This window comes from Pholis gunnellus (genome assembly GCF_910591455.1).
Source record: "Pholis gunnellus genome assembly, chromosome: 9".
NCBI lineage: Eukaryota > Metazoa > Chordata > Actinopteri > Perciformes > Pholidae > Pholis > Pholis gunnellus.
The window spans coordinates 11,411,148-11,436,606 of NC_136535.1; the positions used below are offsets into that span (position 1 = coordinate 11,411,148).

Consider the following 25,459-nt stretch of genomic DNA (forward strand, 5'->3'; position numbering starts at 1 on the left):
CTGTGTGTGTGTGTGTGTGTGTGTGCATCCCAGGTTCACGGAGGCAGATACCATCGTGATGGGGGACGTGACGTACGGGGCCTGCTGCGTGGACGACTTCACCGCTCGAGCCCTAGGAGCTGATTTCATGGTGCACTACGGCCACAGTTGTCTCAGTGAGTGCCGACACTGTTTGTCCGTGTCTGTCCGTCGCTCTGCATGCATGTGAAGTGGGCGAGCATCATGGACTACCACCTACTGAGAGTGGGCCGCACGAAAAAGAAAGACGGACCGACAGACGGAGCTAGCGATCAATGTAAAGACGTAACTAGTTAGTGGAGCCCGCCCAGCTCTGGTACAGAAGGCATATCAGACCTTTGGAGCCTGGACATCACATTTACCCAGCAGATCAATAGGGAACATGCATTAGTGCCGTCCTTTGAAAACCTCAAGCAGTTCTTGAGGACCTTCACCCTCGCCCCCCCCGCCGTCTGTCTCTTGCAGAACATGGGAGGAAATGCTAAATCAATAGTTTTGATATCTATCCCCGCCAGAACAACCTCACCTCTCCCAAATACCAGATATGACCAACAGAATTTTAATACACAGAAAAGCTCTCTCTGTGTTGGTTTTTGTTTGTTTGCGTGTGTCTTGTGTCTTATGTGCGCTTTCATTATTTGATCTTTGCGGAAGAATTATGTGATTGCATGTGTGTGTGTGTGTGTGTGTTTACAAAAGAGATGGGCTGTGTACTCAGGAGCCCAAGGAAAGCAAAGGTAAAGGGCCCCAAAGATCAATTTGTTGTTGGTTGTGAAGTTCGACCAGATATTAATTGATGGAAGGGATTTTCAAAGAAATGAGATGACCTACAGATTCTCAAAGAATCTGTGTGTAACGGCGCCACTGTGTTTGTGTTCCTGACCTTCATCACTCAATCATGAGGACATCATATGCACTGTTGCCCATGATGCCAGATACCGGTGGGAGATTAAAGACACTGTGTTCTTACTGACTCATGAACCTTTCTCTCCTGCATCCCTTTCATTTCCTCTGCAGTATCTGCTTTTGCGAATATTGGTGCCATCGCATTTTTTGTCGCCATAAAGCACCTCCATCTCGTGCAGGGCAATATGGGCAACATCATAAAACCATGTTTTGAAGTAATCATAATATTTGCTGATATGAGGGATGGGGTTTTTATCTAACCTCCTTGATGTTTAAGCAACATTTCTGTGTGGGACTCGTCTGAAAAGAGAAGGGAGTCAGAGTGAGGGGAGAGCGCAAGCAAAGGGGAAGCAAAATAAACTTATTTTTACTTTCCACTTACTTGATAGTAGTTATTTACAAAGGCGGAAAACAGCACCGGGAGAAAAGACAAGAAGCCTTGCTGAGATGTCAGGCCTGCTGCCACAGCTGTTGGTATTACTGGACCCTGGTCTCCATTATTTTGGCAGCAGGACTCATTTTGCAAAGCAAAGCTTACCCATGGCACCCACTTTAGTTTGAGCTGGTGTTATTGACGTGGTCCAGCATGATGCATTGGTTGACATAAAAGGCCAGTAAACAGTTAGCCAATTACAAATAATTATGGGGCCTCAAGTCTTATTTTCACCCACAGAACATCCGTCACGACTGCCCTTAATGCTTTTCGAACAGCGGCAGCTCAGGCTTACGACAAACGCTTGCATCAGAGAGACGTAGAAGTGTAATTCTGATACGTCTTCGGCCGTACCGCCACAAATTGGACATAGATCAGTTCAGACACCAAGTGATTGCTGTATTATTCATGAAGTTCTCCATGAGCACAATATAGAATGGAACCTGTTAGTACATATTGATTTGTAAATAAGCCAGTATACCATTATGTTCAACCTTTCCTCAGTCCCAGTTGCAATGAATGTGGCTGCGTATTTGTTTACGATTGGCCGCTAATAAGCAGCTGTACTGAGTGACCTTATTGCTATAACACATAGATGAATAAAACCACCGACGGGGCAAGTGAGCCCTGTCCATCTCATTGACTGTGTCTCTAATTGCAGCGTCTAAGTGCTCTCAGGCTACCATGCTAATGTGAACACAGATCGATGTCACTTTTCTTTGCCCTTTACGTTTTGGGAGTGCCCATAAACAAGCAGGCTGGACTTTTACTTAACTCCTCCGGTCCTTTTTAGTCTCATGATATATTTAACCCCCCCCCCCCCCCCCCCCCCCCCCCCCCCCCTCCAGACACACATCCACACACATAGTGTCCTATTACTTTTTCCTTTCCTGTCTTCCATACCCTATCTTTTGGAACATATACAGTACATTATTAAATCGCCTACCCCCAGCCTTTAATTGAATTTCAGTGTTTTCCAGCCTACTTTCATTGGAATTTCCCATTCCTCGGTCTCCATCCCATCTGCCTTCAACCCTCTTTAAAGACGCGTATCTCACAGATCTTCGGTCTCTCCCTGTTGACCCATCTCTATTCACCCTCTTCTTTTTTTTTTTTCTGCCTCCTTGTCCCACTTTACTCCACTATCCCCCCCCCCCCCCCCCCCCTCTCTGATCTCCAAATTAAATTTAACACGAGAGGAAGAATAATTACGCTGATCAACGGCAACGATAATTCCCCTTTGCCCCTATTTTCTTGGACTCTCGCCTACTTCTTCAGCATCTAACTCGACACGTGTTCGAGCTACCTCTCCTAGGCCCGGGTGCGTAGTAAATGGCCTGTGAAATTAATGGCAGTAACAGTAATCGCATGTGTCCCTCTCCTTCCTTAAATAATTGAGGGTTTTTTTTTGCATCAGTTGCTGCATATGCTGGAGATTCACGCTGAATGAGCTTTAGTTATATCACAGCGGTACTTGCTGAGATCTATATGTATGCACGTGATGTGTTCCCATATAGTGGTATCGCTGAACATGCGCTGCGTGTTAATGTTAGAGCCAGCATCAATAGTGTACCTGACATAACAGAGTGAATTATTCATCTGTCTTTCTTTTGTCTTTGTCTCCCTGCAGTCCCCATAGACTCCACGGCAGGTATTAAGATGCTGTATGTGTTTGTGGACATCCAGATGGACAACGCACACTTCATGGACACGGTCAAGTTCAACTTCCCTCCTGCACAATCTCTGGCACTCGTCAGCACTATTCAGTTCGTGGCAGCACTGCAGGTGATTAGGCACTGAAGTCTGATTGTGTGTACATGTGGATGAGTCCATTTTTCAGTCAGAGGCAGCTGCCATGATGTGGTTCTGCGTTTTCAACTGAATGGTCATTGCCACGTGTGTATTTTCTGTTTTACTTCTATATATTTATTGTGTGTACAGTATAGGAACACACACACACACACACACACACACGTATACATTCTTCTGTGCATTTGTACAGTATACCTTATCTGGTTCCTGGCTTTTCTTTGAACAAGCCCGTACTCCACACTTAAGCTCAGCTCAAGTGTGGGTTTGAGAAATCTGGCAGCAGCTATTTGGGATTTGAAAGTTGGAATGAACTAGACAGGCCTCCCGGTCCAGCGTCGTGCTCAGTTCTGCTCTTTACATAAGCAGTGGAAGCGGCCGCAGCTATAGCATTAAGCTTCTTCTTCTCCTCTCCGTTCTATAATGCATTCTGTTGCTTTCGTTTACTGTGTTGAACAAACACCACGTTGGGCCTTCGCTAATGTTATTTTTACACCACGCTCTGCTCATGTGGGTCAAATATATATGGGGTGTTTGAGTGCATCCATGTTTATACGTGTGCATATCTCTGTGTATTGTATCCATCTCACTCATGTCTTATGGTGTGTAGGCTTGTTAAGGTCACACAGTATGGGCGGCAGAAGCTGGGAGTTCACCCGTATTCGCTGTGGACTGCCTTAAATTAGCCTTCAATCGTTTCATTTATCCTTCCACCTTCAAGCACACTTACTCTTTTTATTTAGCTGTAATTGTTTACTCTCTCATCTTCTCACTTTGCTAAAATGAATGTAGGTGTATGGAAGAGTTGATTTTTATTGAATATTAGAACTCGCTTGGTAATGTGTTGATATTCTTCTTATCTCTATCTTTTTAATGTCATTATTTTTTCGTACGACATGTCATGTGGTAGTCAGTTTCTTAGTCAGGGCTCTGCAGAGTCATGAATCCACACATTTAACGATGAGTGGCCACATTGGGAGTTACATTTATGTTAAACAAGACCCATTCAAAATCACACTAGGGACACATTTTCAGTGCCATCTTCAGAGCTGTCCCCTCTAATTGGTCGTTTTGGTCTTCAGTCGAATAAGATTGCTTGATAGTTTTTTATGCTTTTTCTCATCCTGAATGACTTATATCCAAGAAACCTATGAGCACATCTCTGGTCAACACAATATTTAATGTGGTGCTTTTATGTGATTCACAAGCTCAGTTTTACAGATCTGTTTATTAAATCAACTAACCAAGTAATCGACAAAATCGCACAAGTGTTTGTCGACTGTCTTGGAGGGGAGCCATGAAATGTGTAGATGTGAGAAAGGGAGGAAGTGACAGCATATATATATATATATATCTCAAATGAAAATACTAAGGACTGACGATGTAAAAAATAAACTATATACAAAACTTTATAAAGTACAAATGTATTACAAATAGGTTATACTCTGTTTAGATGAAACACAACAGACCTAATTCCCCATTAAGCAAATTCATCATGCCGTTGAGTGCCTGTATTGGTGCACATATTTAGCATATTACATTTTGTTATTTTCTTGCATTTGATGGCTCCCTCTTGTTTTAATTTGTGTCATCATAAGATGAGGACAAAAAGAAGAAAAAATGTGTCCATCTTTTCTGCTGGTCTCATATGGTTTCTGTTTCGAATGATCTGTACAAGTCATGATTGGCATCCAAGGGTTACTTAAAAATTATATCTCAAAGCGCACTTGTTTGGAGAAGCATTCCAAACCTAGGGCTGCTCTAAAACAAGGTAAAGGGTGAGCTCCCCAAAACATGTACATCTCTAACTGTCTTTCCTTCTTCCCTCCTCCATGCTGCAGGCTGTGAGTGCAGCCCTCAAGCCGGAGTATGACGTGCTGGTACCACAGTGTCGACCTCTGTCACCAGGAGAAATTCTGGGCTGTACCTCACCTCGCTTGGACCGCCATGTAAATGCCATAATGTAAGACACCTCTGTCCTCCTGTCTCCCCCTTCACAATTTCAGCACAGGTTCTGTTCATTCTTCCTGTTAGTCAGCAGAGAGATACCCAGATAGCCAAAGACATCCAGCCATGATTCATCCAGATCCCCCCCCCCCCCTCCGACCAGCTGCCATAATTACCCCTGCCATTGTCGTGCCCACCCATGTGACATGTGGAATAATCAGTATGACATCACACCATTAACACTCGACATAGCTAGCTGTGACATCTAGCTGTGTCTTAAATCTATTAAATCCAGCCAGATGCAAGATCCTAAAAATACCTTCACGCCGTGCAAAGCATCAAACTGTGTGAAGCCAGACACAACCGGAGACTTGGCTGTTTCAAACCAACCACGTCCACAGTTTTCTATGTTTTAAGAAATGTTACCACGGTGTGGCTCGTTAATGGTGAGAATTGATAAACTGTGCCATTCGTCTGTACATTTGTTTCAGCTTTGTTTTATAACTTCTTATTTCCTCTAAAGGGGAAGAATATGATGAATCATAGAAGACTAGCTCATCTGTGTTTTTACATCAAAATGAATGGTGTGTGCATGCAAGACTTGTCAAAGGGAAGCTTAGGGAAGAGACTGCTCTGGCAAAGAAACATGTTCAGGCAACAAACAGCAACACCTCCGCAGCCACTTTGTAGAGAAAAGAGAATCCTGTGCTCTGTGGTGCACAGTGAGTTGAAGTAATTCCCCGGGTGTCTTAAGTGCATAACCTGGTATGTCTGATTTGCACACATCTAGTGTTAGTCCATGTGATTAAAACCTCTCAGTGCATGAGATTAAAATGGCTACACAAGGATACGCTTTGCCATATGCATGAGCCAGGCCCTATGGGAGGTAAAAGTGGTGTATGTGAGTGTGTCTTTCTTAGTGTGTGTGTGTGTTTGTACGTGTGGAAGTGGAAGGGTTAGGGTGTGCTTCACCTACTAATCCAATGTGCGTTGTCTTTGATGTGTGAGTCGGGGTGTGTAGTGATGTGATGGGAGCAAGAATCGATTAAACTGCGTGAGAGTTGGTACGTCTCTCTCTCGCTCTCTCGCTCTCTCTCACACACTCAGAATCTTCACATGTATTCAGTACACATGTACAAATTACAGACGTGGTCAGGACTTCAACCCTACTGACGTGGGCTGTATCTACCTCCTTCACTCTCCTCCACTCCTCCAAACACAATGTACAATTTTAATCATAGATGTAAATGGAATAAATGTTTTATTTAGCTGTGAAAGAAGTCTCCAAAGCTTAATTACTGAATGCTAGCTCCCCTCTATGAACAAGCTTCCTTCTACCTTAATGAATCACTGTTGAAGTATTGACACAATTGCAGCACTGAGCAGAGAGCAAGCTCTTTTGAACAATGCATGATTTTTCTTTTTTCATCACCTTTAATCGTACAGTAAATTCATATTTAACATTGGGTTATCTTACATTAATTAGCTGTGAGTCAGTGCTCCAGATTTTTTTTAGTTGTAATTGCATTTTACCTCGGCTTTGAGCTACTTGAGCATTATGGAAAATGAGTAGGGGTGTATTAGTCTTTGTGGCCCATCTTGATGCTTTGGAAATGGCCGGGGCTGTCTCATTTCTATAATGAAGAGAATTCTTTTTAAAAGCTGCAATGAAAAGAGCTATGATCAGTGAACCATTTCTATCCGCTGCCTCCACTCCAGCTCCCGCTCCCGCTCGTAATAGAACAATATGAAGATGTGAACCCGAAGATATGGTGTTGCATAATTCAAAGACTCATCGCATTACCATCATAGCGAGAGCACTTTTACAAAGAACAATAGAATATGAATGGAAGGACTGTGATGGTAGCTTTAGAGCCGAGCACACCAGCCTATTGAAGCTACGGAGAGCACTGGACCACCATGGCCAAAGTGCAGCAGGTGTATTGTGAATATAATTGTATCAAGGCCTTGGATGTTGCTAAGCAAAGAGAAGCAATGCAACAGAGGCTCTGCTCGGGTACATTTTCTGTTGTCGTCCATTATTATTTGTGACGGACACACACAGTGAGAGATGCATGTGTAGTTTGACACACACACACACACACACACACACTTAAAAATAAAGTATTGTCGAGACATGTCTCCAGGTAGCCTATATGGTAAATCACCCACAGCCTGATCCAAGCTGCTCTAAACGTTGACCAATTAGTGGATTTAATTGCAAGTCAATAGGCCCCCTGAGACCGTACAGTAATGAGCAGGGGTACCGACCTAAGCCAACCTCACACTATCAGCAGGATTCTTCTCAGCCCGACTCTGAGAGGGGAGTTTATGAGGCCGTTCCGCCTGAGCTTGTGTTTTCAGGCACCTAAATTCCTCCGTGTACTAATGGTTGGTGAACTCTGCCTCCGCTCGGCCTCTGGCGTGTCCCCAGCACCAGACCCCGGGTTAATTGCAAGGGCTTGCATTCTCTGTAAACAGCATGCTCCGATCGTTGGGGTCATGTTCCCCGACAGCAGAGATGGGAAGACCCTCCACCCCAGGCCTCAGGCCTTCTGCCTGGTAACACTTTGGTCTTCTGTTAAAAAGACTGCACAGAGAGGAATTGATTTAAAAAGAGAGCGAGAGAGAAAGAATAATAGGCCAGTATTTATTATTGTTGCACATTTTATTTTATTGTCGAAAGAGGGTTCCTTTGCACAAATTGTTTTTCGTCTTTTCTTTTTTTTTGTACCTCTTAACATTGAATTGCGTGGTGTTTTTCTATAGTTATCTGGGAGATGGAAGATTTCACCTGGAGTCAATCATGATCGCAAACCCAGACATCCCTGCTTACAGGTATTGTGGAACAAAATGATGCCATTTGTCATGAAATATTTCCGTTTCTCTGTAAAAAATAATGATGTCATCTAAACATTTTTCATTTTAGTCAGTTAGCACCACAGCTTTATTGTGTTGTTCACACATTTTGAGATCTGATAACATGTTAATGGAATAAAACAAATTTGACCGCAGAAATTGGTAATTTTACAAATGTAATAGTGTTCATTTTTCATATCCAAAGAAAAAATGTTTTATGCATAAAAAAGGTATATTATAATTTTTTTCACATGAAATTGCAGCGTCATGATAACATTTTGTGAGGATGAAGTTCTGTTTTGATGAGGTCTTGTTTGTATGCAAAGTGAAATTCTGTCGTTATAGACATATGCACTGCTGCACAGATCACAGGTCTCACTCATAAACAAGGTTCTAATCTCAAGGGAATCTCTTGTACTGGAGAAAAGGAGATTAGATGCTCAGGAATACCTCAATTTTTCTTAAGATACACTAACTCCTGTCATACCTGATGGCTTTTCATGATTGGATTTTTTCATCTTTTCTTGGATTTCTGTCATCGAGACAGATAACTGAACAATAGTTGGTAGTGTGTATGATATGGTCATTTTATGTGTATACATTCCACTGACATTGGTGCGTCTTTGCCTTTTCCTGCCTGTGTTTTTTCGTAGATATGACCCCTACAGTAAGGTCTTCTCCAGGGAGTACTATGACCACGAAGCCATGCGTGCATTGAGGCTCCAGGCTATTGATAAGGCTCGATCGGCCCAGAGATGGGGCCTGATCATGGGCACGCTGGGCCGGCAGGGCAGCCCCAAAGTCATGGAGGTGAGAGTCTGCATCCTCACAGTCTACATGTCCTAGGGCCACATGTGCAATGGCTTGTAATATTTAGCAGTGTGAGTTTCTCTGACAAATGGTTTGGTGACATGAAATACTAATAGGACCAGCAGTCTTCATCAACAATCTTGATCCCACTGTTGGCCTCAAGGGTGGTTGTATTAGTACTCGGGGTTTTAAGCAAGTTCTTTTATTGATTCGGCAATGTATGTGAGAAACAATTACAAATCAATAGTCAAAGGGTTAAAAGATAACAGATGAAATCCCTGCTTTTCCTCAGCAATGAATAATTCCCAGCACAACATATAAATGTATAGTCAATTAACTACTTGAATTCTAAATTCAATCAGAAAATCTGTCACTCAAAATTGCTTCTCATGTTATAATAATCTCGTTGTAATAATCCTGTGAAACGTATTCACAGGTACTTTGTGTTTGTACGCTACTGCTGGTCCAGTAGTGTGTTGAGTGAGGAACTCAAAGCCTTTGCGAGTATGAGCTATTATGCATTAGCATGCACACAAGTCTGTCTCTGACTGGGAGTACTAATTGATCGACCGAGAACTCCTTTCTGGTCACTACTAACCCACTGTTTCTCCTCCTGCTGCTTTCCCCTCCACTGCCCGTTCTCTTCATTCTTTCTCCTTTTTTTCTGTACTGTTGTGTGGTTGACTTTGTTTAGTAGCTTTACTGCCGTCACATAATCGGTAGAATGCACGGACCTCTAGATGTAAAAGGTTAAAAAAAACTCTCCAGAACTAGGCGTGGAGTAAACATTTTTTAGGCTTATATTGGTGCGCTTCTCCTGTTTGAATATGTCCAGACATGAAAGATGAAGTTACCATTGATGTAAGAATGTCAACCAGAGAGCGAAAAAGTTTCCGTTTCGAGTGGTGGGAGAGGATGTATAAAAAAATTGGGATTTGAATAAAAGGGCCCACCAGCTCTACCATAACGATCTGTCGAGATTAAGAAGTACAGTGTAAGATATCCTCTCAAGTAAGGGGACAGAACTATCTCTGATAAGAGCACATTTGTAGAAATGTCTCATGATACTCCCAAGGACAGTGGATATCAGCAACTCTCATACCTTTATCTTACCAAAAGAACATTTATGGGATTTCTTCCCTTGGTTTGGCTGACTTCTGCTCCCCTGAATAACACCTCAGTTAATGCCCAAAACTTCAAGGCAGAGACAGCAAGGAGAAGAATTCCTTGAAGTGGCGAAACAGTTTAATTTATTGATATGCCATAGAAGTGTCTAAGCTTGTACCCAAGGTGCCCGATCCAGCTCAATATGAGGAAGTAAAGTGGGCCCACCTTCACATGGGCCCACTGTCCCCACCAGGGTGGTGTCGGAGTCTGGTGACTTGCAAAATATAAGGCAAGGCTGAGGGCCTTTGTGTGCTAAACCCTTGCTTATAAAGATAAAGTTGGGCTCACCTCTACACATAGCATCAATTCTGGAGCCAAACTCCTGGCTGAGCACTCAGAGTTGCCTAAAGTGTAATTCTAGGTTCACACTACGAGCGACAACAGCAACAAAACGGTCAAGCCGGCATGCTAATTTGTTGGCGAGTCGCCGTCAAAGTGTTGCTCAGGCACTCGTTGACGTAGTTCAGTCGTTAAATGGCACTGGAGACTGGCTAACGGCATTTTTTAGATGGTACAGAACGGAGTAAAACAAAAAACTTGTGATTGGTCGTCACTTCACCATGTGTCACGCTTCCTTCCGTTTGAAGCTAGTAATCCATCAAATCTAGATCTAAGATATTCTCTTACTAACACAGAGTGACAAATAAAGGGTTTAAATGAAAGTGTTGTATGCAAAAGAAGTCAACAGAAGTAAAGCATGTCATGAACACAGACTGATGTTGTGATGATAAACCTTTGACTTCTCTCTTTCAAAAAATAAAAATGCTTTTTTTTAATCGGTAGTTTGATGTTCAGTTCCAGATTCATGTATTAATTACTTTGAGTTTGCTGTTTAGTACCTATTTATTGAGGTATAATTTGAGTTTGGTATTCATTTTGGCTGATTAATCGGCTATCTGCTCTTTCCTGCTCCAAACTATCATTATTATATCGGCCTTTAAAAATCCATAACGCACTTGTTTTTGCATGTAGAAAAGGAAGGTCACATCTATATGACTGCGAGTCACGGACTATAGCGACTCATCAGCAAACAATAGACCAGCCCTTTCCTAAAGTTCACACGTTTTATGGACTTGAAGGTTGTGACCTCAGGAAGTTGTGAGTGGCACTTCAAAAATAGAGTGGGAGTTGTGTCTGTATTATTGGCAACAAATAGTACAAGTTTGTTCTCATGGGAGTTGGACTGGGTTTTGCTTTTTTCCCAATTCTATGATGGACAGAATCTCTAAGTGCATCCAAGGATTTGAGAAACCCCAGTTTGGTGACCTAAAGATCGCACATTTGCTGATGATGTAGTGCTGTTTGCTTCATCGGGCTGTTACCTCCAGTACGCATGTTACTGGTTTACTGCCGAGTGTGAAGTGATTGTGAGATTCAACCCAAGTCTGAGGGTATGATACTCAGTCTAAAAACACAGGACTCCTCTCTTTAGGTTGACAGTGAAATCGCTGTCGGAAGTGAAGGATTTCAAGTCTCGCAGGATCTTGTTTCTTTGTGAATGTGAGGTGTAGTATGACATTGACAGGTGGATTTGCTCAGTGTCAGCAGCAATGTGGACATTGTGAAGATGGAGTCTGAAGCGGTGCTTGGTATGAAGTTCTGACCTCCTCCCCTCTCCTGCAGTTTTGAGCTCCGGGTAGAAGCTGAGAGAATGGAATTGTGGCTCCAAGCCTCCAAACTGAGCTGACCCTGTTTGCAATAAGTTTTAAAATGCGTCGTGAGAGATCGGAAGTGGACAGCGCTAAATACAAGTGTTAATGAACACCAAGACGCATTGTGATCTGATCACTCGAACCACTAGCTGAGGTGGTCTGGGACCACATATCTTTTATAGTGTAAACGCTAATGCATCCTGATGCATTCCCGTCAATGACATGGAGGTAAAATGCGTCATCAAAGCCACGGCTCTCCTTGTGTTCCTCCATTTTCTCCTCTTCTTTAACTCTCTCATTAAACTAACATTCCAGATTGGTTGTTTCATGGAGATTGAATCTACTGTTTTGCCTTCATTGCTCGCTTGTGTAACATACGGGAAATTCTGCAGTTTTTGTCATTCTCTGATGGTGCCGAATCTAATATCCACTCTGGTCTAATGGACAATCGTTGGACAGTAACCAATCAGCATGGGAATGGGCGGGTTCATTTCCCATTGATAGGGATTTTAGTTTCATCTTCCCATAACAACGTGCCATCAGTTGTACATTTCTAATTCTAAATAAAGCCTAGAGTTTACATTTCCAAACATGAAATCAGTGTCAAATGTTGGGTCTTCAGTAGACTATCATGACACTGACAGTATCATCAATTCTGTATACTTGTACACTTTATATTTCAAATAAAAAAAAGCATACTTTGTGACATTATTACATTATCTGTCAAAATTAATACATTGCCAGTTTTTAACTAAAATGACCCAGCTGTTAAAACATCAGTCAAGACATTTAGTACATTATTGTTCAAGTTATTATATTATTGGGTTTTATTACATTTTAGATCAGATTAAGTGCACATTTTATTACATTTTCAGGCGTTTTTACATTGAGGTTATTATTACATAATTGGTGCTGCAAGGATTACACATCCCACCTGGCGTGAGAACACCAGGACAAGGCTGAGGAGCCAAATCTGTCTGCTACCTGGCAATGGATGCGTATATGTTGCTTCAGAAACTTAGAGCTGGATGAAATAGTCTTCCTGCTGTGATTAAAAACACTAAAGCAAAAACGTCAGGACAACCCTAGATTGCATATATAGATTACACTGTCTGTGTGTGAGGGAGTCATGGGTTTTGTGATTTGTAGCTTTTCATTCGACTCTGTTTGGTTTCCCAACACTGGAGAGAACTCTGTTTGATGTGTGGATTTCAAAACCTTTCCCTTTGTCATTTTAATGTTACTTCTTTCTCCTCCTAGCACCTGGAGTCAAGGCTCCATTCATTAGGCAAGTCCTTCACTCGAGTGCTTCTGTCTGAGATTTTCCCAGGCAAGCTGGATCTGATGCAGGAAGTAGATGCGTGAGTATTAAGATGCACATAAACATAAGCTGACACACGCCCAAATTAGGACGCGTCCTATTCAGTGAATATGAACAGCTTGGCCAAGGCAGATGGATTATCATCACTGGCCCATATTCTCCTAGCCTTACAGAAGCCAGTGATTTTGGTCTGCTCTCCCTGACAACACCTCCGAAGCTTTTGAGCCACGCTACAATGCGTGAACCATTGGAGGCTAAGATTTTCTCTTACACGGTCAAAAGGTTGCCATGTTATTTTTGTTAATGCAAAGACTTGAAGAGCCTCATTTGGTCACTTTTCCTTTTCCACCTGTCATGGCTTCCTGCAACTTTAAAGTCTGGATTACTTTCATTGTCTTCCACACGTGACTCACACACTTCTTCCTTTGGCTCTTTGTTTTCTTCATTTGCAAATTCTTAATCACTGCTGTGCCTCTTTTGTTTAAAAAGTGGCTAATTTGTCTTTCACATCATGGATACTGGCAGGTCTATTATGTTCAACAGCAAGTTGCAATCAACAACTTTTGAAATGTATTCTGTAAGCATCATTGCACACAACTGGTGGTTCAGCATAATTTGCAAGTGGACACTATAACAAGCAGCAGAAACACAGAATACTAGAGTGTATAGCTTCATCAACAATATTGGCATTCATGGCTTGGTGAGATTCCAAAGTTTTGCCTCCGTAGCAAAAACAAATAGTTCAGCATAATGCACAATTTCCTTTGACACAAGGGCATAGAAAGAGGGAATTTGTTCTTGAATAAGCTAATAAGTGCATCATTTTCATAATGTACTTTTGTAAAAACTATAATAACTGTATATATTAGCCTTCCCCTTGCTTTTTCTGTGTTTTATTTTTTGTTTAATCTTACCATGATTAAAAAAATACATTGCATTCCCGCAAAACATGGAAACTACAAACCCCTCACACATAATCAACACTGACCCATTTACTCTCGTACTTTGACATTATTACATTATTGATGTACTTGCTCATCCATGATAATCAGAGTGGCAGGTTCTGAACTCAGCCATGGCACTTAACGCTGTTATTTAGCCCGGCAACACTCATCGCAGTCTTAGAAAAGAATTCACTCCTCAAGTTTCTTCAAAGAAATATCAAGTGCTCAGGCTTCAAGGTGCACCTTCTCCAATGTATCTGACTTCCAAACGCAGGTGAAGATGGACAAGCGGTTAGTGAGACATTGATGTGCAACATCTCCAATCACACACAGGCGCGCACACACACACACACACACACACATGCTCCTCACACTCCCTCGGATTGGCCTCTCACTGTGGAGTAATGAGAAGTGTGATGTGTGAGGGAGGAGTGGGTGAGAGGAGGACAGAAGGTCTGGGAGAGATCAAGAGTGAGTTGGAGACACAGAGAGAGAGATGCAGAGGTAGTTGAGGGGGCGGTGTTTGGAAAGCGCGCGATTGTGGTAGAAGTAATGTTTTTCTTTGTTTTTTGGCTCTCCTCTTTAGACTGACGTATGAGTGGAACTCTGAAATTATGTAAGTCGGGCACGATTCACCCAACCAAAACAAACCATTACGGACAAAAGCTTTTCAACAAGCTCTGTTTCAGTCGCATTTATGGCATTGATGTCAAGAAAAGTGTTAAGATACAAAATGTAGCCCATTTTATGTGTGTATTGTAAACTCAGAGAAATACACTATATCGTGTTATACCCAGTGGCCAGTTTAGAAGGTACACATAGCTAATTCACTTTAATAGCCCTTTACCAAATTATATATAATGTATATGATTATCTCAGTGTGACCCAATAAAATGGAATAATAGTTACCATGAAGTTGAATTAACAGTCAGGTTTATTGGTTATTAACAGTTTCAATAAACACTGAACATTATAACCTTCATGAACGTAGCATTTGCTGTGGGGCTGTTGTTGTAGACTGCCTCAGTTTTTAGCTAGGTGTAGCTAATAAAAGGGCTAATAAAAATGAATCATGATGCAATGCAACAATAATTATTTCTTTGTACTTTTAAAGAGTAAGGCTGGGTTTCATCTGAGAATTTTCAAGAATTTTAAACGGTTTCCATACCATTCATAAATCCATACTTTTTTTCAATATCTCACTTGGAGTAGTATAAACTATAAATAAGCAAGAAACCAAAATCTAATTTAAGTCAGAAACTCTCGCATCAAAGTATAATAAGAAAGAAGAATCTGAACAACCAAATTTCGGTCGAACGTGAAAAAGGTTCCAGCTGTGTTGGATCCCATTGCATTTATTTGTCATAATAATGCCTTAGTCAATGTTTAATTTGTTTCCCCTCACAGCTCAGAATAGTCTGTAAATACTCAGGCATCTTACCTGAGGCTACCATAGATATTACAAACCACCAGGTGTGTGAAGCTGTGTTGAAGCGGCTGTGTTGAAGGAGGAATAGAAGGAGAGACGGAGAGGGCGAATGAGAGTCAGACAGTCGGGTGGTAGAGGACGCATTAGAGCTCAGCACAAGCCGCTGCACACTGTACAGAGCCCACCCTCAGGCTATCTCTGTCATTAGACTCATATAAACAGAGAGACACCATTAGCATATGCTCTTAAGTGTGTAATTAGGCTGTCCCCAAGCAGGTTTTAAACTATTGTACAGATATCTGTACACCCACACACTTATCTCGACTAGACTTCAAATGCCACCCTGTGCATTGCAGTCTTTTATCTTTCTGTTTGAATCGTGATTTTTGACTCCACTGAAATGGAATTGTTTGTTCTCATTCAATTAAGTTTGCGATTAAAGGTTAAAGGTGCGCATTTTACATTCCCCCCCATACTGCTTAAAGGTTGGCTGTACGCCCTTTTGCCGGGTCAAGACTGAGTGTAATTGAATCGCAGCCATGCAGGTGGAGGTCTCCCTGACGGTATCGGGGTGTAATGGGCCACAGCAGGTAATGCAGCTAGGCCAGGCCTGGAGCTCACATCGCATAGCAGTGCTAAATGTCATGCGACCTCACCTTTATATATCACAGCGTAATCTGCACCAGTCCTGCATCCTGCTCCTCTAATTCCTTGCATGTCTCGAAGGGTTCTTCTTTCTATTTAAGTAAACGGTTCCTGTAGGGACCGAAGAGACAAGGTTTCTGTCAAAGTCGTATTCATACATTCCTCATTTCGGTAAATCTTTGCTGAGAAATAAGTTGTGAAACAAGGCTCCGCTGCCAGAGACAAGAGCCCACAGTTTTGCTTTGTCTCTGCACCTCTTTCTCTGTTCTTTCCTCCAGCTCTCTCTTTGTTCCACTGCACCCCATGATGTGGGATCTCTACTGTGCGGGCTAGATTAAAGGCCAGATAAGGGCTGGAAATGCAATTTGGGCGACATTCTGGGGGGCAATACCAGCCATGGCACCATGCATTCTACTGAACTCAGTCTCTGTGCTAATATTAGAATGTTCCCTTCTGGGTCTACGTATGTGCCAATCAGCTATCTGCTCTCTTTCATGCTTTCTATCTCGCTTTCCTCTCCGACCCTCCTCTCAATGCCAGCCCCAAGGATTTAGTGGAGGAGTCATGGTTTGCTTTATTAATCACTGTCCCTCTTTTAACCTCTTCCAGTGTTCTTTTCAGCTCATTCTACACACACAGGTACCTCCAGAAGAAGTGCATATACACGGCTACACACATTCAAGTGTGCACACAAATGCAAACTGTCAAGACTCCCCCGTTATAATTTGTTCCTTTTCAATGTGTGTTTGGGCTAAAGTGGTTTTGATACATGTGCAGTGTTTGGCTCCGGTTATGAATAGCAGCCGACGGACTTAAAGGTCATATCTCAGATTCCACATCGCCATCTCTACTCACCAAACTTACTGTAGGTCTCAGGAGATTGGTTCAAATAGCTCTGACTCAGCTGGCTCTCAAATGATGAATGAGTTGAGAAATTGTGTGAAAGTTGGAAGATGAATACTAGACAGATGGGGATGTTGACGCATTAGCGTAAACATGAAGGTATTCAAGTAATTAGGACAAAAAAACACACACATTTATTTCAAGTGTTTTCCATCTCTACTGCTGTACTCGCCTATATTCCTTTGCTTAAATCTCAAAAAGATGTATTCCTTTTTGACATTTACCTAGATGTAACGTTATCTACAGGGCTCCTAAATGCACTGCAACTCAATTCATATTTGTCAATATATCTGATGGATCCATCATTAGGATTAGGGACAAGGGAGGGTCCGCTCCCTGAGTGAAGATGGAGCTGCGGATAGCATTGATCCGTGAACGTTAACCCCTGCAGCCCCGGACGCTTCTCTCCGTCTCCATTTTCCCATTGTTCACTTTTTCCCCTCCAGCTGTTTACATCCACACCCTCCTCATCCCTCTCTCATGCATTTTCTAGAGTAAACACTTTTCTCCCTGCCAATCTTCCCCCTCTCTTCTGCCTCTCTTCTCTCTTCGTGCTTGTGCCTTCTCAATCCCCCTCCCTCTGTTTTCATCTTCATTGCTCTTTCTCCCTATCGCTTTATATCTGTGTCCTTTTTTCTCACCCGCCTCCCCATCTCTCTCATATACAACACCCCCCACCCCACCCTGTCTGCCAGCTATGTAGGCTACCTCCGTGGAGACCGGGCTGGTGCAGCGTTTTTTTTATTCACACTCACCTAACCTCTCCCTCTTTTCTTTCAGTGCATTTCTTCTCTTTTCACCTCCGGTCACTTCTTTTCCTGTTTTATTCTTTATGCCTCCTGCAGCCAGTCTCCCCCCCCCCCCCCCCCCCCCTGCTCCTCCCACCAACACACAACTTCCTCCCTCTCTCTTCAGCCTCCCTCTTTCACTGGGCGGGCTATGCATTCAGACTGTGTAGCGTGGCCGTCTTTAGAGCTTTCGCCAACAGATGCTGGAGATCAGGTGGAGGGAGGTTTTGCATCACACATCCACATGCAGCGTGGAGTCACAGATGTGCCCTGCCTGTTGAATAGGACCTCGGTCTCTCGCCCTCTCTGACTGCTTCTGTTTTACACACGCGCACATTTGCACTCTGTCGCGGATGTACATTTGAGCACAAATCTGTACCATCTCCCTCCCTACAGGTGGATCCAGATCGCTTGTCCACGCCTGTCTATCGATTGGGGCACAGCCTTCTCTAAGCCCCTGCTCTCTCCATATGAGGTAAACATGCACCTTATAGTCTCACAGCAAGCTCACAGCTGTCACTCGCTTATCAGTGGAGGCTCATGGATTGCACACACAAACGCAGAAACGCACAGACCCCCCCTGACAGATGTCCTGCTGAAGCCTTCATCAAAGCACATGAGATAAAGGAACTACTACGATGTTATGGGGAAGCGTTTGTAAGGGTTGTGAGTGTGTATAGGACTCATCAAGGCCTGCTTGTGCCGGGGATGAGGAATCGTGCCTACTCCCCCTCCCTCTTTCGTTCTCTTCCTCTATCCCTGCTATAAAACACAACAGCACACAAACACACACTTGCCCAGAAAACAGCATCTGCAGAAGACTAGCCCCCCCTACTGGCCACAGGATCACACAGACTCCATCACCCCTCCCCTCCTGCAGCTGTCTTGTTTTTGTAAAGAGAGAGAGATAGATTGGACAGCAACCCATAAAGATCCATTTCAAAGCAAGCGTTTGTTTGTGTGCCGCTGCAGCTGGTGTGGACACTTTGTGATGTGCTGGCAGTTATGTGCCATTCTGTGACCTGGTTAGCATTTGATGTCGACTATTAATTCATTCAATGATTTCCCTCTAAGATATGCTACTGATTTCAAACCCTTGTGAAATGGCTGCGAGGGGAATTGCCGTCTTGGATATTGGAGTGTGATTTCAAATGGCCGCTGTTTTCCTCCGACTGCACATCTGTGTGCACTGCTTGTGCTGCTCATACATTTCAGAACGAGGCCATTAAGAATAATGATAGCGCTCACCTAAGGAGAAAAAGTAATGCTTGTTTTGTTTTGTTTCTGACTGAGGTCTATCCTGGTTCATGTGAAGTCTGAAATCACCCCGCTGCTTTCGATCTGTTTTCTTAAGCCTTTTTTGTTGGAGCTCACTTTGCTCTCCCCGCTAGCTATTTGGGAACAATGTCTGTGCATTTAAATAATTTGCGGCCGCACTTGTGTCTATACGTGTGCGGGTTGTGATGAGTCTTAATTCGCCCACATCTCCTACGTCTGAGTGTATGTCTCAGTGCACTGTGCTTTTGACTGTGGCATTTGCAATGAAGATGAGGAGGAACGAGATGGGAGGGTGGAGTGAGCGGGGTGGTGGGGGGCAGCAGCAGCAGCAGCATTTATTTTCAGTGCGTCTCATGTTATATTTATAGTCAATAAGACACACTTGGGTCTCCTGTCAGAGCAGGGATTAGCAAGAAGCTAGTTTCAAAGAGAGAGTCAGTTGGTGTGAGAGGGGAGAGAGGACGAGAGCAGAGGGTAAAAGCTAAGGAAATGAGAGCCGGATGGAATGGGGGCAGAGGAGAGAAGAAAATGAAGAAAACTCCACCAGAAGGATGTTTGGGGACAGGAAAGAAGGATTTATCCCAGCATACAGATTGTTTGTTTAATTAGGAGAAACACTAGGGAATTTCATCCACATATTGTAATTTTTTTTAGCTGGATATTGAGGAAGAACTTTATTATTTTGTTGTACCTCAAAGACACATACATACAGGAAAAATATGTGTGCTACGATTAGCCTTTTATATAAATGCCTATGCAGAGAGTGAAGCAGAGAAAGCAAGACAAAAGTGCTTTGCGGTCAAAAAATCTAATTAAAATAAATAAAACAAGGATGAAAACATAAGAAGACATACAGTAAGAAGTTAAAACATAGAAAACATAGTACCTAAAACCCTGTCTGAGCAAACGGTTTCTTTAGCTGCTTTTAGACTCCATAGAGTTCATAGAGTTTTCCCTGAGTCTTAAAATGTGCTGGAGGATGACGGACCTAAGAGCTCAGCTCGTGGTGTGGGGATGCACAAGGTCCTTGATGTACTGAGGGGCCAGGCCATGTAGGGCTATATAAGTAAGCACCAACATTTGAAAATGAATACTAAAATGTGCTGGAGGCCAGTGCAGAAAGGTTGAAATAGGTGTAAAATGTGACCATCTGTTGGATTGTGTTAAGAGCCAAGCGGCAGCATTTTGTACAGTTTTTAAACAGTGAGATGAAGACATACAGCAGGTAAACAGTTGTCTAAATGTGATGAGATAAGAGCGCGTATAGCATCACCATTTCTTTGACGGAGCAGACCTTAGTTTGGCTGTGTTTGTTAGTCAAAGAAACATGATAGGAGTCAGTGTCCTAATGTGAGCATTAAAAGTCATGGATTGGTCAGAAATCACATGAAGATTACACAGACTAGTCCAAGAAGACGAGGATATGATGCCAAGATTGTGCCTGATCGCTGAGTGAAGGTTATCTGGAGCAGGAATCAGGACTTCAGTTTTATCTGCTTTTAACTGCAGGAAGTTAGTTGCCATTCGGTTCCTAATTGCATTTCAACAGTCATTCAGAAATGCTATGAGGCTCATCTGCTTTAAATGAAAATCCCAACTGGATGTCATCAGCGTACAATGAGAGGAGATGTTGCTGAAACTACTGATAATCTGCCCTAGTGGCACCATGTGCTGTATATGGAAAACAGAATGGGTCCCACGATCGATCCCTGGGGAACACCACATGGAAAAGTGTCCAGCACAAATTCAGCTGTAGACACCAACGAAGTCTTATCTGAGAGGTAATAAGAGAACCACTCAAATATGGTCCCATAAATATTCTAGATTTAGCCTGTGGATTACAATGTGGTTGTCAACAGTATTGAATGCAGCGCTAAGGTCCAATCAAACCAAAACTTTACAATCTCCATCATCTGCAGCCATTCAAATATCATGCTAGACCCCATGGAGAGGTGTTTTGGTGGAGTACATTTTATGGAAACTAATTTATTTATAGATGGATATAGATATGAAACACCCTGTGAAGCTCCAGTATTTGAACAAGTTGCTTTTCTTTTTTTTTTATAAAATAAAGGGGGTTTAAGAAATAAGCCTTTAAGTTCTCTTGCAACAAGGGTTCTAAGTTAATATAACGAATAACCTCTATTAGATAAATCTTTGGTACTTCCTTGGAAAAAGTAAAATCATATCTCCAGCTCCACAGCCATTGCAATTATCCTTTGTTGTTTCTTGTTCACATGAACGTGTAAAAAAAGCATGTTTATGGGAGTGTCGTGTTTCTGTTTCTATTTGAAGATACAGCCGGTACGCTACCTTCGGTAGTGGTGTCAGTGTTGGTACACACCACAGCAACAAACTAACAGTGATGAATTATGTCCCGCTAGAATAGAGATTTCATCACTTTCAAGCTGCATTTTCTCGTTTCCTTTGAACTGAATTCTCTGGTGCGTCACATGACTGCTTTTCTCATCATATATCCAAACATCGTTGAAATTATCCCGAATTGTATGAAGCTCAAGTCGGATCTTGGCGTCGAACTTGTCTGAAAGATGTATGAGGAGTTGGATGAATTAATAAATGAACAATCAAATGATTTGTTCCTTCATTCAGCACGCTTGTTTATTCATCTGTTCAGTCATTCAGCTGCTCCTTCTTTCATTCAGAATCAATATTCACAGGCACTTGTCTTCCATATGGAGCAGTCTGCACTTATGTCACTGCACTGTCATGCCTGTGCTGTTGCTCTCCTCTAACAGATGTTGTGTCATGCAGTGCAGCTGCATAGGGATAACATGACAACTCTGCCTTTTATCCAAGCTTAATATTATGACACCTGTCTTGTCTGTTGCGACTTCTCATCACTGTGTGGTTTCCTGCAGCTGCTTTGCCCAAAAGCTGCAAACACAGTACTAGATAACAAGGGGGGGGGGGGGGGAACTTCAGGATTGTGTACGGCCATTCAAGTGGGCTGGTATTGCACTTTTAGGTTGTCAAGCTTCTTTTTTTACCTTATTTGTGATTATCTCTCAGGCAGCTGTAGCTCTACAGGAGGTTGACTGGAAGGAAGTCTACCCCATGGACTTCTACTCCAATCAGAGCCTGGGGCCGTGGGCGCCCAACCACCCTGACAACCAACCTGTGCGGCCCACGCGCAGACAGACTCAGGTAAGCAAGGGGTGGGAGATGAAAGAATGAATGGCAGAGGAAATGGAGGAGAGAGGGGGAACCACACTGTGTTCAGCATGCGCGTGACTACTTTTATCAGTATGTCGCCACACTGACACCCAGTGGCGAAATGACAACAAGACATGTATCTGGATGTCTCCCTCAAAAGGGCGTGGTTTTGACATTGACCTTGATTTGCATCATGAATGTTCTCATTTATTTGATGGATGTATAAAAGACAGTTAGATATGCAGTTAATTGCTGTAGCGTGAATACACCCTGCAGACGCCATATTACCACTAATCCGTGTGAGGTAGGTACTGTCACTATTCCAAGTGTTAATGCTCTCCCTCTGCCTGCCTGCAGAAACCAGGCTCGGAGCCAGCCCTTCCTACCAAGCAGTGTGCGCAGAACCAGTGCGCCCCCTGTGGCTGTCAAGGGGAATGATATATCACGTCCAGCTCAGTCTTTGACTCGCCTCGTGCCTGCCAGTGCTTCTGCCTCTGCTAATGGCTGGAGGGAGGTCAGGCCACAAGAGGAGAGAGCGGGTACTTGTCCAGACAGTCTATCAGTGAGCGGAGCTAAAGCCAGACGAGCCCTTCAGCCGCTCCTCAAATGGATTACCAGCCATAAATAATCCCTCATTTTACAGAACAGCAGATCAAACCAAATTCATTTTCTCTTATTCACGTTTCCTGCATGTGCTCAGAGCTCAAAATGCAAGCAACTGAGAGAAAAGCTTGTGTGTTTTGAGCTCATGCATGTTCTCATGTGAGTCACATTCCCATGAAGGAGCTGCTCTCTGCTGTGTGCAAAGACAGACATTCTTCCTGCACAGAAACGTGTGGGCATTTCTGTAATGCACACGCGGCTTTTGTGATAAGAGAGACCACGTGAGGTGACCTTGAGTATGTTAAATAGAATGAAAGTGTTCATGTGGTGGGGGGATCTAGTCAAACGCAGTCAACCAAGCACTGTACGTCTCCCTTCATGCTATGCTTCCAGTCATAGATCTATTGTATGATGCACTTTAGTTTGATGTACAGTCAAACTCTGAAACAATAAATCTGACGTGGAACCTCGCTTCTTGTGTGAGTGTTTTTGACGATGAAGTCAGTGCCGTGCTGAAGGGATGGGCTTGTTTTTAAGCCCTTGGTCTTAAAAACAGTACGAGATCCTAGATGAGTGCAGTGCTACTGTAGTCACGACTGCTCTCCATCCTCATTATTTATTGATGGAGGAGTCTGTCAATAAATAAATAGATAAACCCTCTATTGCTGTTGGGCTGCCACAGCAGAAACTGATTGACAGCAGCGCGCTGTGGCTCCAGCTGATCCCGACAACTTGCGAATTCTCCCCAGATTGCAGCACATTGTCTCCGGTGGGGATGATCTCCTGTGAGTTTTGTTATTTGCCTACAACTACTAGGCTCCTCTAGTCAGACCCTCCTCCTACTTTCCACCGTCGTATCTCCTTGGCAACAGAGGCCAGTATGATGGAGCCCGTCCCGCCAGATGTCTTTCTCGTGATGCGTCTCTCGTGCCCCTCTAGTGACTGTTATTTTGAAGAGCTCAGTACTTGCTACAGTACAGTGTGTGATGCGGCCAAGAATAAATTATTGGGCAGCAGAGCTCTCTCGCAGCTGATGTTTGATTTATTTTTTGACGCGCTCTATCGGGGGAAAGAGGGGAGAAGTTTATTAAATCCTCTCTTCCTCCTCTCCCCATCTACAGTATATGTGCAGTTTTTAATCTCCAAACCTAAGGATTTGTTCAGCTTTAGATGTTAAATACTTGCTGATTTGCACACCACAAAAAAAGGATATGTTTTAAAAACTGTCCGAGCTGGCAAGTCATACCTTTTGTGTGATTTTAATTTGTAGAATTTAAACCATTTTAGACACAAAAGATGGAACTAAAGGGGATTTAAATATTGTAATTGTAAAGCAATACCAATGCATACCACTGTACAATGTTTTATTATCTTATGAGAATTTCTGAAATGTGTGACATTAGACTTTTTAACTTAGATGGTGTTTCTTTTTGGTAGATCATTTGTAAAGTAATGAAGATCATATTAAATATATTCAGTTGTTGTGTGTATGAATATGTTGTATCCTAATTCCTTCTCGGTCTCATTGATTATTGATTTGGAACCATCCCATCGATTGTTGCTTTGGCAACAAGTACTTTCCCATAGATCCATGTTGACAAATTGCAATATAATCAACACATGTCTACTCTTACTCTACTCTTACTACTCAATAGTCTTCACCAAATGATTCCATGCTTCAAAGAAAGTCAAAGAATACTTATTTTGCAGGCCGATTTTTAACCTCTTGAATTTTACAAGATCAAGATAAAAAGACACTAAAACATTGGGCTGTACAATTAGAGTAAATTACTGACTACTAGTTGCATTAATTTCACAGCAAGTTACTGTCACATTTTTACTGTAAATTATATTTAAATCACGGCTGTATGGTTTGACTTCACAGATAAATATGGAATCTTACGTGGATTTGATTTCACAGTAAAATACCGGACAGATTGTCACAGCAGTATGCTGTCGTAGAATTATCGTATAGTAATCCCACAATGCTTCACCAAGTTCAAACTGACAGTTTTTGTTTAATCGTCCCCCCTGCATTGATATCACTATACAATTCAGTACAGTATTGTGAAATATCTGTTAAAGCCTGCAAAATAGTGTAATGTATTGTGAAATATTGCAGTTAAATATAAAGATTCTGTAAATATAATGTACAATGTATGTCTGAGTATGCCAGTGAGACATGGCTCTGTGCATGAATGTCTTGTTGGTGTGTTTTGTCGTTGCATTGTCCCACACTGATGCAGTGTGTGACCCAGCCTTACCTACTTATCAACTTGCTGCAGTGTTTGTTCTTGTTTGTTTTAATAACACTACTGAACATAATTGCTCCTGGTAGAGCACAATGTGGGGAAAAAAGCATAACCCTCCATGTGGGAAATAGAGAAAACACAAAATGGTGAAGTTGCACCAATTCTCCTAAACTCAATAAAAGTGAATTTCTGAGCAGTTGGGTGGATCTATTTCAAAGCACATTGTGTTTACTTGTCTGAGGCTCTGATCTACTGATCCGCGTTAGCTCTGCCAGTCTCGCTGACAGACGGCTTTGTGAGTAATGTAAACCCCAATCAGTCTCTTCTCTCAGATTCCGTACCAGCCGTGCAGACAGCTGAGTGACCACTAGGTGGCACTGTTTGCATAGCTTATTTGCAGTCCTGTAAGGCATTCAAGTCACACACTTCTTCACTGTGGAAAAGGCTCTGCTGGGCATGGCAGCATGAGAGCGAGTGTGCTTGGCACGCTGCAAGAACCCAGCGTACCTCTGTAACTGGTG

At 42.7% G+C, this 25,459-nt stretch overlaps 1 protein-coding gene across 1 annotated transcript in view; it reads left to right on the top strand.

Annotated features, from left to right (window-relative positions):
• dph1 (diphthamide biosynthesis 1) overlaps positions 1 to 23,125 on the top strand; it is a gene marked incomplete at its 5' end in the record, with an annotated part of 56,230 nt that extends 33,105 nt beyond the window's left edge. The window contains 9 exons of the mRNA XM_079165799.1: positions 34 to 155; positions 2,988 to 3,142; positions 5,008 to 5,129; positions 7,883 to 7,951; positions 8,626 to 8,782; positions 12,862 to 12,962; positions 18,028 to 18,106; positions 21,940 to 22,074; positions 22,441 to 23,125. Coding sequence (XP_079021925.1) covers positions 34 to 155; positions 2,988 to 3,142; positions 5,008 to 5,129; positions 7,883 to 7,951; positions 8,626 to 8,782; positions 12,862 to 12,962; positions 18,028 to 18,106; positions 21,940 to 22,074; positions 22,441 to 22,521 — 1,021 coding nt within the window. The 3' untranslated portion in view covers positions 22,522 to 23,125. The remainder of the gene's footprint in view (positions 1 to 33; positions 156 to 2,987; positions 3,143 to 5,007; positions 5,130 to 7,882; positions 7,952 to 8,625; positions 8,783 to 12,861; positions 12,963 to 18,027; positions 18,107 to 21,939; positions 22,075 to 22,440) is intronic.
• Between the last annotated feature and the right edge of the window lie 2,334 nt (positions 23,126 to 25,459).